This window comes from Pongo pygmaeus, chromosome 20 (genome assembly GCF_028885625.2).
Source record: "Pongo pygmaeus isolate AG05252 chromosome 20, NHGRI_mPonPyg2-v2.0_pri, whole genome shotgun sequence".
Classification (NCBI taxonomy): domain Eukaryota; kingdom Metazoa; phylum Chordata; class Mammalia; order Primates; family Hominidae; genus Pongo; species Pongo pygmaeus.
Window position 1 is genome coordinate 52,373,880 of NC_072393.2, and position 15,127 is coordinate 52,389,006.

At 52.5% G+C, this 15,127-nt stretch overlaps 1 protein-coding gene across 2 annotated transcripts in view; it reads left to right on the top strand.

Annotated features, from left to right (window-relative positions):
• The first annotated feature begins 1,066 nt into the window (after positions 1–1,066).
• The window catches only part of PPP5C (protein phosphatase 5 catalytic subunit), a 43,464-nt gene continuing 29,403 nt past the window's right edge, over positions 1,067–15,127 (top strand). The window contains exons 1-2 of one of the 2 annotated variants that reach the window (XM_054466285.2): positions 1,067–1,296; positions 7,816–8,057. In XM_054466285.2, the coding sequence (XP_054322260.1) occupies positions 1,176–1,296; positions 7,816–8,057 (363 nt within the window). In that variant the 5' untranslated portion in view covers positions 1,067–1,175. The remainder of the gene's footprint in view (positions 1,297–7,815; positions 8,058–15,127) is intronic. The other variant, XM_063657221.1, reaches the window with a different exon arrangement.

Consider the following 15,127-nt stretch of genomic DNA (forward strand, 5'->3'; position numbering starts at 1 on the left):
TCTCCTAATCAGGACTTTGGGTTTTCTCCTAAGGGTGCTGGGGCCATGGAAGGCTGGGAGCGAGGGTGTGCCATGGTTTTATCATGTCTTAGAAAGATCCCTCGGCCGGGCGCGGTGGCTCACGCCTGTAATCCCAGCACTTTGGGAGGCCGAGGCGGGCGGATAGCTTGAGGTCGGCAGTTCGAGGCCAGCCTGGCCAACGTGGTGAAACCCGTTTCTACTAAAATACAAAAATTAGCCGGGCGTGGTGGCGGGTGCCTGTAATCCCAGCTGCTTCGGAGGCTGAGGCAGGAGAACCGCTTGAACCCGGGAGGCAGAGGTTGCAGTGAGCCTAGATGGCGCCACTGCACTCCAGCCTGGGCGACAGAGGGAGACTCCCTCTCAAAAAAAAAAAAAAAAAAAAGTGAAGGGTAAACTGGAGGGAGGCAGAGTGCATGCAATCAATGCTGTGATCTCAGACGAGAATCTGTAAAAACACAAACAGGAGAGTTTATTTGAAGATTCAGGATTTGGGAAGCTGAACACAGGAAGAAAGGAGATGGTGCAACACACTTCTAAGCCTTGCTCCGGACTTGAAATCCAGAGTGCCTTCAGTTAAAAACTCAAAAACACTGACCCTCAAGGTTGGACCCTTTTTGGCTTGAGAAACCACCCATTTTTCAGAGATGGGTAACTGAGGCCCTAGAGAGGAAGTGAAGATTTGTTCAAGGTCACACAGGTAGTTGACAATAGGACTCGACGCCCGGGTCCGGCTCCGCGTAGGGCATGGCGCTGCCTTGCAAAACAGCCACACCCGCCAGCGACATTCACAACCCACCCCCCAACCCTAGAGGACAGCGGGGAAATCCCACTTTAAGAACCGAGAAACTTTTTACAGCCTTGGAACACGGTAACTTTGGGAGCAGAGGCTACACCAGGTCTGTTTCCCCGCGCGCCCCTTCGCTCATTCCCTATTGGCTCTCTCTACCAGGGGTACCGTCTGGGGACCCTCTGGTCACCTTGTCCTCCGCGCGCTCTATGGCGAAAGGGACCTGCGCAGGCGCGTGAAGGGCGCCTTCAGGGCCCGCGCTTTACGACACTTGTGCGGCAGCGGCGGCGGCCACCCGGTGCTCCTTCGCGACGGTTCGGCCGGGTGCCGCTGGCGGCCGTTGCCAGGGTAGGGGTCGCTTTGCGGCATGGCGATGGCGGAGGGCGAGCGGACTGAGTGTGCTGAGCCCCGCCGGGACGAACCCCCGGCTGATGGCGCTCTGAAGCGGGCAGAGGAGCTCAAGACTCAGGCCAATGACTACTTCAAAGGTGCGCCCGCCTGGCAGGGAGGGTGGACAGTGGCCCAGGCTGAAGGGTGCCGGGCCCGCGCGGAACCATGGCAACGCGGAGCTGCAGCCTGGGCGCGGGGCAGACACTACCAAGTGACCGGGCGTGGGGAGGCCCAGGATGGCGCTGCCAAGGGGCGACATAGGGGGCTTCGGAGAGTGATACCTAGGAGTGGCGTGCGGAACGGGTGCTACTCAGTGGAGAGACTGAGGAGGGCGCCACCAATTGTGGGGCGAGAGGGGGACTGGAATGAGGACGCTACCAAACGTGAGGCCTGTAGAGGGCGCTACCAGGCAGTGACATGTGGTGGGGGAGTGAGTGATGGCGCTACCAAATGGGGAGTCCTGGGGTGGGTGCCGCCAAGTGGGGGATAGAGGAGGGACAGTCCCAATAGAGAAGGCAATCGTGGGGGTGGGGAATGGATCATTAGATGGGGGGAACAAGGAAGTAGGAGATTTGAGCTGACCTGAGAAAAAGGAATGTGATGGTGGGGGCCTTGGGAGTAGGGGTGGGGATCCCCAAGAATAGTATCACTTAGAATATTGAGAGTCAAGTGTGGGGCACCCATTCATTCATTAATTCAACAAATATTTATTGAGTACCTGTTATGTGCCAAGGACTGTGCTTGACTTTGGGGATATAGCAGTGAATGAGACAGATGTGGCCCTGTCCTTAGCTTGTAATTTTGCAGGTGAACCAGACATGGAAAAAAAAAAAAAACATGTAAATAAGTAAAATACTTAAATTGTGATGAGTGCTTTGAAAACAAACCAGCAGTGTGATGAAGTAGAGAATAAGGGTTGGAGGCTACTTTAGATAGGGTAGTGAGGGAAGGCCTTACTGAGCAGGAGGCATTTAAGCTGAAAGTCGCAGAGGGAGAACTGGAGAGGAGTGTTCTACAGAGGTAAAGCAGCCTGTGCAAAGGCCCTGGGGTGGGGAATGAAAGGATACTGGCATGGCTGGGGCTTTGCCTACTTAGGGGGAGACCAATAACAAGATGAGATTAGGACAGAGGCCAGATCATGCAGGGTCTCCCTGAGTCATTGCAAAGACCAGTTTGGAATTTTTTTTTTTTTTTTTTTTTTTGAGACGGGAGTTTTGCTCTTGTTGCCCAGGCTGGAGTGCAATGGCGCAATCTCGGCTCACTGCAACCTCCGCCTCCCTGGTTCAAGCGATTTTCCTGCCTCAGCCTCCCGAGTAGCTGGGATCATAGACGCACACCACCATACCCAGCTAATTTTTGTATTTTTAGTAGAGACAGGGTTTCGCCATGTTGGCCAGGCTGGTCTCGAACCTCTGACCGCAGGTGATCCGCCCACCTCAGCCTCTCAAAGTGCTGGGATTACAGGCATGAGCCACCACGCCCAGCCCTGCAAGAAGACACATTGAGTAAGTAAATGGGCCAGTCTGGACTGGAGAAGAATTTGGGCGTGATCAAACTATGGTTGGGAATGGATGAGATCATCTAGTAAGAGGGTCTAAAGAGGGGACTTAGGACAGAACCCAAGTGGAAGAGGGGGAGGCTAAGGAGGAGCGCTTAGTGAGGTGGAAAGGAAGCCAGGAAAGGTGTCGGGAAGGCTGAGAGAAGAGAGCGCTTCTAGAACAAGGAGCTGGTGCCTTTCGTCCGATGCTGCCAAGGCAAGCACTGGCCATTGGCTTTGACTCCATGGATGCTGCTGGTGATGTTGACAGAAGCAGTTGTTGGGGAATGATGGGGGTGATGCAGCCAGGAGGTGCTGAAGGGTGAATGGGAGGGGAGGAAGTGGAGACAGCAAATGTTAAGTGTTAGGAGTATTGGTTCTGAAGGGCAGTGGAGAAATGGGGGAGGGTGGTAAGAAGAGAACGTGCACAGGAGTTCGAGACCAACCTGGCCAACATGGTGAAACGTCGTCTCTGCTAAAACAATTAGTCGGGTGTGGTGGCACACACCTGTAGTCCCAGCTACTCGGGAGGCTGAGGCAGGAGAATCACTTGAACCTTGGAGGCAGAGGCTGCAGTGAGCCAAGATCACACCACTGCATTCCAGCCTGGGCAACAGACTCCGTCTCAAGAAAAAAAAAAAAGAGAGAACATGCAGTGTCAGGGAAAGATGGATTTTTTGTAAGGATGGAAGAGAGTAGAGTCCAGTAGAGATGGAGAATTGATTCTGCACAAGAGAGTGGAGACTTGCAGCAGCAAAACCCTGGAGAAGGTGGAGGTGGGAAGGATCTGGAGCCCTGGAAGAGAGTTGGCCTCCAGCGGGAGCAGAAGCAAAGTGTGGAGAAGTTGATCGGGTGGGAGCCGTGAGAGGGAGTTAGGACCGGTGAGAGATGAGGCCAGAGTTAGAACCTTGGAAGTCAGATTGGGGAATATGGGTGTCATCCTGAGGGTGGTCGATGCCATGGGAAGTTTCAAGAGCGGGGTGCCGTGGTTCAGTTAGTGTTCAGAAAAGATCCCTGGCTGCCATGCAGAGACTGGACTCCAGGGTAAGACAGGAAGGAGTCTAGATTAGTGGACAGGTGAGGAGGGGTGGTGATCACCAGCCAGGCTGGAGGGACAGAAATAGATTCAAGAAGTGTTTCAGGGAGGAAGTAAGAGTGGCTGCCTGGAGAGAGGGTGGACGGTACTCCAGGCAGGGAAAAAAAAAACAAAAACAGGTGGCAAAGGCCCAAAGGTGAGCAGAGCCTGGCATGGAGGCCATGAGTGGGGCCGCAGTGTAGGAGGCTGGAGGAGGTTATGATGAGGTTGCGGGGAGCAGATTGCGCAGGGCTGTGGGAAGGAGCCAGGGCTTTCTGGGGTGGGGTGGCGGTGGAGGGTGGGGCTCTGGGGAGCCCTGGGAGGTTCTGAGTAGGGAAAGGGCAGCGTCAGGTTTGTGCTTTAGGAACACCCCTCTGGAGGGGCAGGACAAGAGGCTGCGAGGCCAGGTGGAGGCTGAGCCAGGAACCTGGGCAGGAGAGGCCAGACCAGGGCTGGGTGGGGCTGGAGGGTGAGAAGGGAGTGGCTGGATCTGAGAGATGTTCAGGAGGCTGACTTGGCAGAAGAAGTGAAGTGACTGCCGGGCTTTGGGGGCTGAGGGGTGGAGAGGAGTCCAGGATGAGGCTGTCTCAGCTGGGTGATGGGGTGGAAGGTGGACTCCCCTGGGATGGGAGCAGCCTGCATGGGGGTTGCTGCTGAGGCCGCGTCAGAATTCTGGGCCACAGCAGCCATTGGGAGGAGCCCATTGACCCCCAGGACCTGGGATCCAGGCTCTCAGGAGTCCTGGGGCTGGGCAGGCAGCCAGAGGGGCCTGGCACTGAGCTGGCACGGAGGAGAACGGCCCTGCTGGCCCAGGCCCCTCGCTGTCTGGCAGGCAGTAGCAGGCACAGAGCCCCAGGCTCCAGGGCTGTGGGAATAACAATAAAAAGAATAATGACAGCTCACCTTAATTGAGCCTTGGGGTGGCCAGGTACGCAGTGGGGTTTAATCCTCCCCGGGGGCTGGGAGATGGCTAGGAGTGGCCCTGTTTGTTTTATAAAGGAAGCAAGGCTCAGAGAAGTGAAACCACTCGCCCAAGGTCAGAGTGTGTGAGCAGCAGGGCCCGGATATCCCCTTCCTCACTATGTGCTTGGCTCCCACGTTCAGGTTCCTCCCAGAGCCGTAGTGGCCCTGTTGAGGAGAAGAGGGGCCCCAGCAGGGAGAAGAGAGGTCCCAGGGCTCAGAGGACCGTCCCCTCAACTGTGGCTGGTTGCTCTGTAAGTTCAGGCTTATTCCAGAAATCCTGGGGGCAGAGCCTCATCCCCCATCTCATGTCTGAGTCCAAGGGAAGTGTCTCAACTGTCTTCCCCTCTCTGTGGGCCTCAGTGCCCCGCTTCTATAAAATGGCGGGTGGGGGCTTATGCTGAACCCCTAAGGAGGCTCCAGGTCTAAGAGCTTGTGGGGACGAAGCAGGCCATGGTTGAGAGCTCAGGCTGCCTGGGTTCAAACCCTGTGTCTTCCTCTACCTGCTTGATGATGCCTGGACAAATGACTTAACCTCTCTGGGCCTCTGTTTCGTCTCATCTAAAATAGGGAATGTCTTGAGGCTTAAATATGGTCCTGTTTGTAAAGCGCATAGAACAGGGCCAGGATATGGCATGTGGGTCTACCCGTGGAGTACAGGCTCCTCCCATTTCCTCTTGTTCCCTTCACTTCCTCCCTTCATTTAGTCATTCATGCATTCACTTCTTTTGCCTGGTTCTTTTACTGCAGCCAGTTTTCTTACACAAGTTCGTAAAACCCTCACAGCCACCCAGTGAGGCAGAGCTCAGAAAGAGGAGGCTGTTTGCCTGCAGCCTCGAGTTAGAGATCTGCAGAGCAGGGTGGCAGGCCCTGAGACTCCAGGCTCCCCTCCCTGTGCCACTGGAGTAACAGTTGCCCCATCAGGAGCGTGGGCCAGGCAGCCTCTGGACCACAGCCAGGAGGCCTGAAGGAGTCCTCGAAGGCGCTGGCATTCCAGGGAGGGTCGGTCAGATCTGGGCTGCCCGGTTCTGCCCTTGCTTGTTTTTGGGAAGTCCCGGGCCCTGCCCTCCTGGGGCTTACAGCTCTGGAGGGACACGCTTATTACCTAACAGTGACAATGAGAGTGGACAGGGCTGGCACAGGAGAGCCCAGGGGCTGGGGCAGCCCAGTCGGGGGCCTGACCCAGCCTGGGGGTAAAGGAGGGCTTCCTGGAGGAGGGGACATGAGCATTTGAAAGATTGCCAGGAGTTAGCCTGGCAAAGAGGATTGTTGTTAGATTGTTGCTGGCCACATCCCCAGGACCCGGCTTCTCCCTTCTGTAATGTCAGTCCCCATCTCTCTCTGCGTCCCTCTTTCCTTTTCCTCTGGAGCCACTCATGGAGCCTGGGACTCTCTTCTTCCATCTCTTCACCCAACTGACTCCCATCCTCCAGGGGTCAGCCCCAGTGTCCCCTCTGAGCTGCCCCAACCCTAAACGCTGGGCACCACTGTCTAGGCATGGATCTGTCTCCTCCACTGGATGGTAAGCCCTGCCTGGGAGGGCAGGGCTGTGGGTAGAAGGACTCTCGGAGTGCTCTTGAGAACATTAAAATGGGAGTGAGGGTGGGGACTTTGTTCAGGGCTGCTGGTAGAAGGACTCTAGGAAACCCTAGTCCACAGGGGGTTCCTCAGTAGCCCAGGGATACCCAGGTAGTAAGAGGCAGAGCTAGGGACTGGGCCCAGGCCACCTACTCTTGCCTCTGTGCTTACCCCTGTGCCACGCTCCTGCCCAGAGGTCACCATGGCATGGGGCGTGAGAGTGGGAGCCTTTTGGTCTTGGCCTGGCTCAGAAGGCCCACTTGTCAGCTGGGCGCGGTGGCTCATGCCTGTAATCCCAGCACTTTGGGAGGCCAAGGCAGGAGGATCATGAGGTCAGGAGATCGAGACCATCCTGGCTAACATGGTGAAACCCCATCTCTACTAAAAATACAAAAAATTAGCCGGGTGTGGTGGCGGGCGCCTATAGTCCCAGCTACTCAGGGGGCTGAGGCTGGAGAATGGCATGAACCTGGGAGGCGGAGCTTGCAGTGAGCGGAGATCGCGCCACTGCACTCCAGCCTGGGTGACAGAGCAAGACTCCATCTCAAAAAAAAAAAAAGGCCCGCTTGTCACCTGCTGTGTGACCTTGAGCACCGGCCTTTCTTCCCTGAGCTTCAGTCCCCAGATTTGGAGACGGGGGTTAATGCAGTGTCCCTGGGCTTGTGAGAGTCCAGTGAAGGGGGACCTGTGTACTAAAGCCCTGCATGGCTCTGGTACATCACGGCCCCCAGTGGGGACAAGCCTCTAAGGCTGTTTAAGCCTTGGCTCTCCTGCCTGTCAAATGGGCACGAGGGAGGGATCAAGCCTGGCTCTGCAGGTGCAGACAGGGCATTTGACCTTGAGCAAGACCTCCATGGCTTGTCTGTAAAGTGAGCACCAGATGGTCCTTACTCCCGTGGAGACATGAGGATTCCACAGGTCACGAGGTAAAGTGCAGGGCACAGCTGTAGCTCATCTCAAATAAAATCCGACCTCTCCTCCTTGGCCAGATGTCACATCCTGTCACTCCACACTTAGAACATCAGTGTCCAGACCTCGCTGTGGCTGCCCGGGGCCCAGGGATCTGTCCCACCAGCCTCCCTGCCTCATCTGTCCTCCCCCTGCCCACTCCACCCAGCTGCCCCAGCTCTCACTGGCCCTCAGACGAGGCTCAACCTCCTCTGGGCCTCTGCACCTGCTCTTCTTGCTATCGGAGTGCTCTTCCCTCAGTCTGCTGCTAGTGCCCAGCTTGGGGCTGGAGGGGTGGGTGGGCGGGTGTGCGGGGTCCTGGAGATTTCAGCCGAGAGGACGAGCCCTGAGCTAGGTTGGTTGGGACAGGCAGGAGGGGCAGGCTGAAGAGATGTCTCTGGGCTCAGGGTGGCCCTCAGCTTCCCCATCTGTGAACAGGGAGACTGGGCGTCACCCAGCCCAGGGCCTGTCCTTGTGGGGTTGGAGCACTGCCTCATGGCTCTTCCTCCATCTCCGCAGCCAAGGACTACGAGAATGCCATCAAGTTCTACAGCCAGGCCATCGAGCTGAACCCCAGCAATGCCATCTACTATGGCAACCGCAGCCTGGCCTACCTGCGCACCGAGTGCTATGGCTACGCGCTGGGAGATGCCACGCGGGCCATCGAGCTGGACAAGAAGTACATCAAGGGTTATTACCGCCGGGCTGCCAGCAACATGGCACTGGGCAAGTTCCGGGCCGCACTGCGAGACTACGAGACGGTGAGCTGGGGAGTGGGCCAGGCCTGGCACCTGAGCCAGGCAGATACTGAGGGCTGGGCTGGCGGGGACGGGTGTGAGGAGCCGTTCACTCCTCTACTTACCTCTACTTAACCAGCAAGTGCCTGCAGGGCCTTGGGCCCAGGCCAGAGTGCCCAGGCCACAGCTCTGCTCAGCCATCTCACATTTTGTGACCCTGAGCCAGTTACCCTGCCTCGCTGCACCTTCCTTTCCATATCTGTGCAATGAGGGGAACAAGAGGATCAGCCAACCTCAAGGGTAGCTGTGAGGAAAAGTGAGCTTTTGCTTTTCACACGAGTAGACCAGTACTTGGCCCAGGGTCAGTGTCCTGTGATGGTTCACCTGATGGTTACTGTCATTGTTAGTGCTGGTGCTGGACAGGAGCCACACAGCCTCTTTTCTTCTGGTGGAGCTTGTCTTTCAGGGGCAGGCAGAAAACCCACCACTGAATAGGTTAGCAGAATAATTGCAGGTGAGGATCTGTACTTTGAAGAAAAGAGGAAGGGCAGTCAGGCGCCAGTGGCTCACGACAGTAATCCCAGCACTTTGGGAGGCCAGGGTGAGAGGATTGCTTGAGCCCAGGAGTTTAAGACAAGCCTGGGCCACATAGGGAGGAGACCTCATCTCTACAAAAAATACAAAAATTAGCCAAGCGTGGTGGCACACACCTTTAGTCCCAGCTACTCAGGAGGCTGAGGCAAGAGGATTACTTGAGCTCAGGAGCTCAAGGCTGCAGTGAGCTATGCTCTCACCACTGCACTCCAGCCTGGGCGACACAGTGAGACCCTGTCTCAAAAAAAAAAAAAAAAAAAGAGAAACAAAACAGGAAGGGTGATACGCTGCCAGGGACAGCAGACAGGATATGTGTGATATGCTGATGAGGGAGGGGACCTAGGGCACAGTGAGAATTCGCTAGTGGCCTCACCCACCCAATGAAAATCCTGATGGTATGAGGCTCTGCAGAGCGAGCACACACCTTCACACCAGGTGTGCTCTGCATCTTCCTTCAGGGAGGCTGGCTGAATCATTGCAGCACCCTGGGACGTGGGAACTGGGATTACTCCCCTTGCACAGATGAGGAAACAGTTCCTAAGGGGTGAAGTCACCTGCCCAGTGACCCGCACCTGGTTAGTGGCAGAGCTGGGATTTGAACCTAGGAGGCCTGGCCCTCAGGGCCTTATCTCTCCCACCTCAGAGTTCGCTCCCTGAGACGGGGACGTGCGCTTGTCCTGCATTTGGGGCTGGTGCAGCAGGGGCTTGGTCAGTGTGTGTTGAGAGGATTGTTATCCTGCCCCCACACACAGACACACTTCACTCCCTCCTTCCGTTGCAACCATCACACTTGGAGCTGCTTCTGTCGTGTAGGGAGGGGCAACCAGGGAGCTGGGAGCTGCGAGTCTGCAGTTGGTTGGGGGCTGAGAAGCACGAGTCTGCAGTCGGTGGAGCCAGCTTAGACACTGGACTGGCTGTTGGCCGCTGGCCTGGGGTGGAGGGTGGACTTCAGGCCAGGTGAAGGTTTGAGCTAAGCATGAGTCCAGGGGACACATGTTAGGATGGGGGCAGAGATGTGGTGGGGGGTTAGGGTGACACCTAGAAGGGTGGGGGCAGGGGCAGCAGAGCAGAGGCCTTCCCAGCTTGGGCTCTCAAGCCATTCTTGGCCAAGCCCCTCCCTCATTGTCTCTTGGTGTCCTAATCTAGAAAATGGTGACAAAAGGAGTGGCCGCCTCCGGATGGCTGTGGCTGTGATGACGTGGTTGAGTAAAGGTCACGAGCTGCAGGGCTCAGTAATGAGTAACCAAGGACAGTTGGTGTTGGGTTGGGGCAGGGCTCCAGGTGGGAAGGGGGCCTGGGGAGACAGTGGGGCAGAAGAGAGGAGCCCCAAGGACAGGTTTAGGGCAGGGTCTTCATCTCGTGTGGGGCTGCAGGAGCATCTTTCCCCAGGGTAAGGAGCAGGGGCTGCAGGCAGGGTCTTCATCAAGTGTGGGGCTGCAAGAGCGTCTTTCCGCAGGGTAAGGAGCAGGCTTTTCAAGGCTCTGGCCCAGTTTAGGGCCCAACCCTGCATACTCCCTGAGGCTGGGCTGGTTGGCTTCAGCCATCTTGTGGGTGTGCCACATCTGAGCTGTGTCCCAGACCTGGCGGATGGCAGGGAGGGTTGAGGGGGTGGGGAATTCAGAGCCTTTTACAGAATACCCAGCACCTAAATTGTCATGGCCCATTTCCCCATGGGGGCTCTCCCAGCAGCATTGGGGACCCCCACATGAACATGAGGGCTTACCTGTCATCAGGCCATCCATATGCCTGCAGGCCTTCTGCCTTGCTCCTTTCTGCGTAGCTCTTCAGGCTCCATGTGCCCTGGGGCAGTTCATCTTCCCAAGACTCTACCTCTTGCTTGCTGGATGCTAGAGTTTCCTCCTAGACCAGGAGCTTGCCAGGGAAGCAGAGCAAAGACGTGACCTTGGCCTTGGGCGGGGGAGCTCCCCTTAGCCTCGATTTCCTCAGCTGTCTGCTCACTCTGGGCCCAGCACTGCTGGGAGCCCTTTGTGCACCTGAATTCAGCCTGAATTCAGACTGAGGCCTAGAGAGGAGATGTCCCTCCTGCAAGGTCACCCAGCAGGGAAGTGGCAGAGCTGAGACTTGAACCCCTAGTCCATGCTTGTAACTGTTTCTGGGCCACAATCAGTTGAATAGCTTCAGCACTTTTGTCCTCATCAAATAGGGAAGAAAAAACGGTTCATTGTTTGGAGGAAGTGTGTATAAATATTGTTTTGTGGAAATGACTTTTCATTTACACAAGTACAGATGAGTGTTGGGTGTGATATAAAAATCCCTGTTGTACATGTGGGCTGCAGGCAGAGAGTCTGCGGTCACCAGTGCAGGGGCTAGATGGGGCAGGCTCTGGGCTCAGGACGCCTAGGTTCACAGCCAGCTCAGATTGGGTAGCAGCTGCATGGCTCCTAGTGTCTTTTTTCTCAGCCTCAGTGTCCTCATCTGTTAAAGAAGGTGAGAATATAGGAATAACAACCAAAGTGTTTTTTCTTTGTTTTTTGTTTTTTGTTTGAGAGAGAGTCTTGCTCTGTCACCCAGGCTGGAGTGCAGTGGCACAAATCTTGGCTCACTGCAACGTCTGCCTCTTGGGTTCAAGCGATCCTCCCACCTCAGCCTCCCAAGTAGCTGGGGCTACAGGCGTGTGCCATCAAGCCCGGGTAATTTGTGTAATTTTTGTGGAGATGGGGTTTCACCATGTTGCCCAGGCTGGTCTCAAACTCCTAGGCTTAAGGAATTTGCCAACCTTAGCCTCCCAAAGGGCTGGGATTACAAGCATGAGCCACAGCACCCAGCCCCAAAGTGTTTTTTCTATTCTCTCAGTCAACAATTACACAGAAAGTTTCTGTGACCACTGGTCACGAAAGGGAGTGGAGGTTTCTCCCTACCGGCAACCAAGCAGTCGATTCTGCAGTGGACACCAGCGGGGTGTTCTCTAATTGAATTAATTCTGACACTATCTGTCTAGAGATAGCATTAGATTCCACAGGTTGAGGACTTAGTCCCCACTTGTCCCTTATTTCTGATGCTGATCACAAGACCTAGGTTATTTTGCCAGTGATTCTGACTGACTGGCTGTTAATTAGGGTTCCTGTGACCCACTCCTTGGGTTCAATTAATTTGCTAGAGAACTCCCTCATGGAATTCAGGGAAACACATTTACCAGCTTATTATAAAGGCTGCTACAAAGGATACAGATGAGATGCGCAGAGTGGCATGTGGGATGGAGTGCAGAGCTTCCGCACCTTCTCCTGGAGCACCACTCTTCAGGAACCTCCGTGTGTTCAGCTATTTGGAAGCTCCCTGGACCCAGTCCTTTTGGGTTTTTATGGAAGCTTCATTATGTAGACATGATTAATTATACCATTGGCCATTGGTGGTCAACTTAACCTTCAGCCGTTCTCCCCTCCCGGAGGTTGGAGGGTGGGGCTGAAACATTCCAACCTTACAGGCCCACTTTGGTCATTCCAGTGACCAGCCCCCATCCTGAAGCTACATAGGGGTGGCTAGCCATTAGTCAACACATGAGCATGCAAAAAGACACATCACTTTGGAGATTCCAAAGATTTTAGGAGTTGTGTGCCAGGAAACAGTACATGATGAATATCAAATGTGTATTTCACAGTACCGCTGGCCACCCGTGGTCTTCAAACACAGTTCCCTCATATCCAAAGAATATACAACTCAAAAGGTACTACTGGCCAGTTTGTTACTAGAACTCCATTAGGTCATTAATAATTAGTTCATCATATTATATGATTATGTCTCCCAGGGTGAGACCAGTCAGATTTGCAGGTTTCTATTCAGTCTTGCCAATTTCCAAAAGCAGGTGTGATCTCAGCAAATATATGGCTTCCCCCTTTCAGGCATTAGGTATAATTGAGATAAGAGACAATGTCACCTCTTGCTCTGAGCCTCTTTCAAAGTGTTAATGTAATACTGGAGATTTCTTAATTCATAACTCATTTATTCATTTGTTTACCCTCATAAATGTTCCTCCGTTTCTTCATTTATACCTGTTGTCCTAAGGGAAGAAACTGAGGCAAAATTAATATAAGTAGAGATTTTATTTGGGCCAAGGTTGAGGACCAGCCTGGGAGCCTCAAGTTATCATGGGAAGTGCTCCAGAGAACAGATAAGCTCAAGCGTTTAAAGACAAAAGGATAAATCGGGGAGGAGTGATTACAAAGGGTGTTTTTCAGGAATTCTCATTGGTTTAAAAAATAACATTGATCAGTAATTGGCTCTGCGTTATTAAATTACAGGGTGTAAGTGATGGCATCTGTGTATGGCATTGTGAGGTTGATGTGTAGCTGTCTCTGGACTCTTACTCTTGAGTCCACAGGGTCCGTGGCTTCGGGGAATGAGTTTTTCTCAAGGTGGGGAGTGGGACATGACTGCTCCCTCATTCCAGTTCCTCTCTAGGCTCAATCATTTAAAGGGGGTTTGCATTACTCAAGGAAAAGTTTCTTTTCTTTCTCATTTTTCCCTTTTGGTCAAAATCTTTCTTTTTAAAAGCATTGATCAGAGTCTGAGTGTCAGAGTGTCCCTCGTCACTAGGAAGGCTCACTTTAGGGCAGGCCTGTTCTATGTGGGGGAGGGGGAAGGAGATGGCTCAGTGAGGAATTTTCAGTGTGTCCAGAAGCTGAAGTAGGATGGCCTCACAGAGTGGCAAAAAGAAGACCTGAATCAAGTCACTGATTTATACAGCTGCGTCTGCGTGTCCAATCATCTCTAGTCTTCAGAATACCATGATTTTCATTTTCTTGGAAGTAAAACAAGAAGATTAGTAATTTAAATAGTAGAAATATAATGCACATAAGGATTATAATGAAAACAAGAATGTATACGCCAGAGTGAAAAAAAGAGCCTTTTCCAATTAGGGAGCCAACTAAAAACATCATGAGGAAAATGAAACCCAGCTTCTGCTTTGGGGACTTACTGTAGCCAAGATAGAATTCAAGATTCAGTACAAACTGTAGGCAAGTAATAAAAACCCAAAAACAGTGGTCAGGGCTAGAATCTAAACACAGATGTGCCACTGAAGTATCATTTTTCCTCTCCAGTCCCCCAGTTTTACTAAAGACACTAATAATAGCAAGACCAATTTATTCTCAAAATAAGTTTTAGTGTTATACTTTATTTGCATAAAGTACAGCAAGATTAGTGACTGACCATATAGACTCCTTTTAAGTTGGCTTTCCGGGAAAATGAGGAATTTCAGATTAGACTTTTTTTTTTTTTTTTTTTTGAGACGGAGTTTTCCTCTTGTCGCCCAGGCAGGAGTGCAGTGGCACAATTTCGGCTCACTGCAACTTCCGCCTCCTGGGTTCAAGTGATTCTCCTGCTTCAGCCTCCTGAGTAGCTGGGATTACAGGCACCTGCCACACGCCTGGCTAATTTTTGTATTTTTACTAGAGATGGGATTTCACCACGTTGGCCAGGCTGGTCTTGAACTCCTGACCTCATGTGATCCACCTGCTTCGGCCTCACAGAGTGCTGGGATTACAGGCCTGAGCCACTGCGCCCGGCCTGTAAGATACTTTTTGAGAAGAATTAAAACAATAATTGCCTGTGTATGACAGAGGACTTAGAACAGCCGTGGTTAAAGACTCAATTGACCAGGAAATTTGGCTATTTCTGCAGCATACAATTTAACATAATAATCATAATTAATAACTGATAACATATACGAGGACATAGTTTCTTTTTTAGAACTCTGTACAGTTTTGGAACATATATTAATGAGACCCATACAAATATAACAAAAAAGATCAGCACCATGTCCTACGTGACAATACTTCCCATATGGTTTTTAACATCCCAGATAAGCCTAATATGTCTCTCTTGGTCTTCTGGGGTCCCTGACATCCAGAAGTTAGTTCGAGGTCAAAAAGACTTAATTTTAGAATTTGAAATTAGATTTTTCTTTTTTTCTTTCTTTTTTGGAGACAAGGTTTCACTGTGTTGCCCAGGCTGGAGTGCATTGGCACTATCTTGGCTCACTGCAACCACGGCCTCCTGGGCTCAGTTGATTCTTGTGCCTCAGCCTCCCAAGTAGCTGGGATTACAGGCATGTGTCACCACACCCTGCTAATTTTTTTGTATTTTTTGTAGAGACAAAAAATATGTTGCTATGTTGGCCAAGGTGGTCTTGAACTAGCCTCAAGTGATCCGCTTCAGCCTCCCAAAGGGCCAGGATTACACGTGTAAGCCACCACGCCCAGCTCTGAAATTTGGTTTTGTAAACCCTACAAATGCATCAAAGGTTTGAAACACTTAATCATAATAGGATCACACATCACTGTGAAATAATATAGTCATTCATTTAGCCAAAGTGTTAATTAGAAGATTTCAAAAAGCAAAAACCTTTACTCTTTGGTAGAGAGGAGACTCAGTTTCCCAAATAATCAAAAGACCTAATAAAGACAGCATAAGAGCAACGGAATCTTTCTCTCCCTCTCCCCTTTTTTGTTTTTTCTATGTTGTTTGTTTGTTTGTTTTTTGGG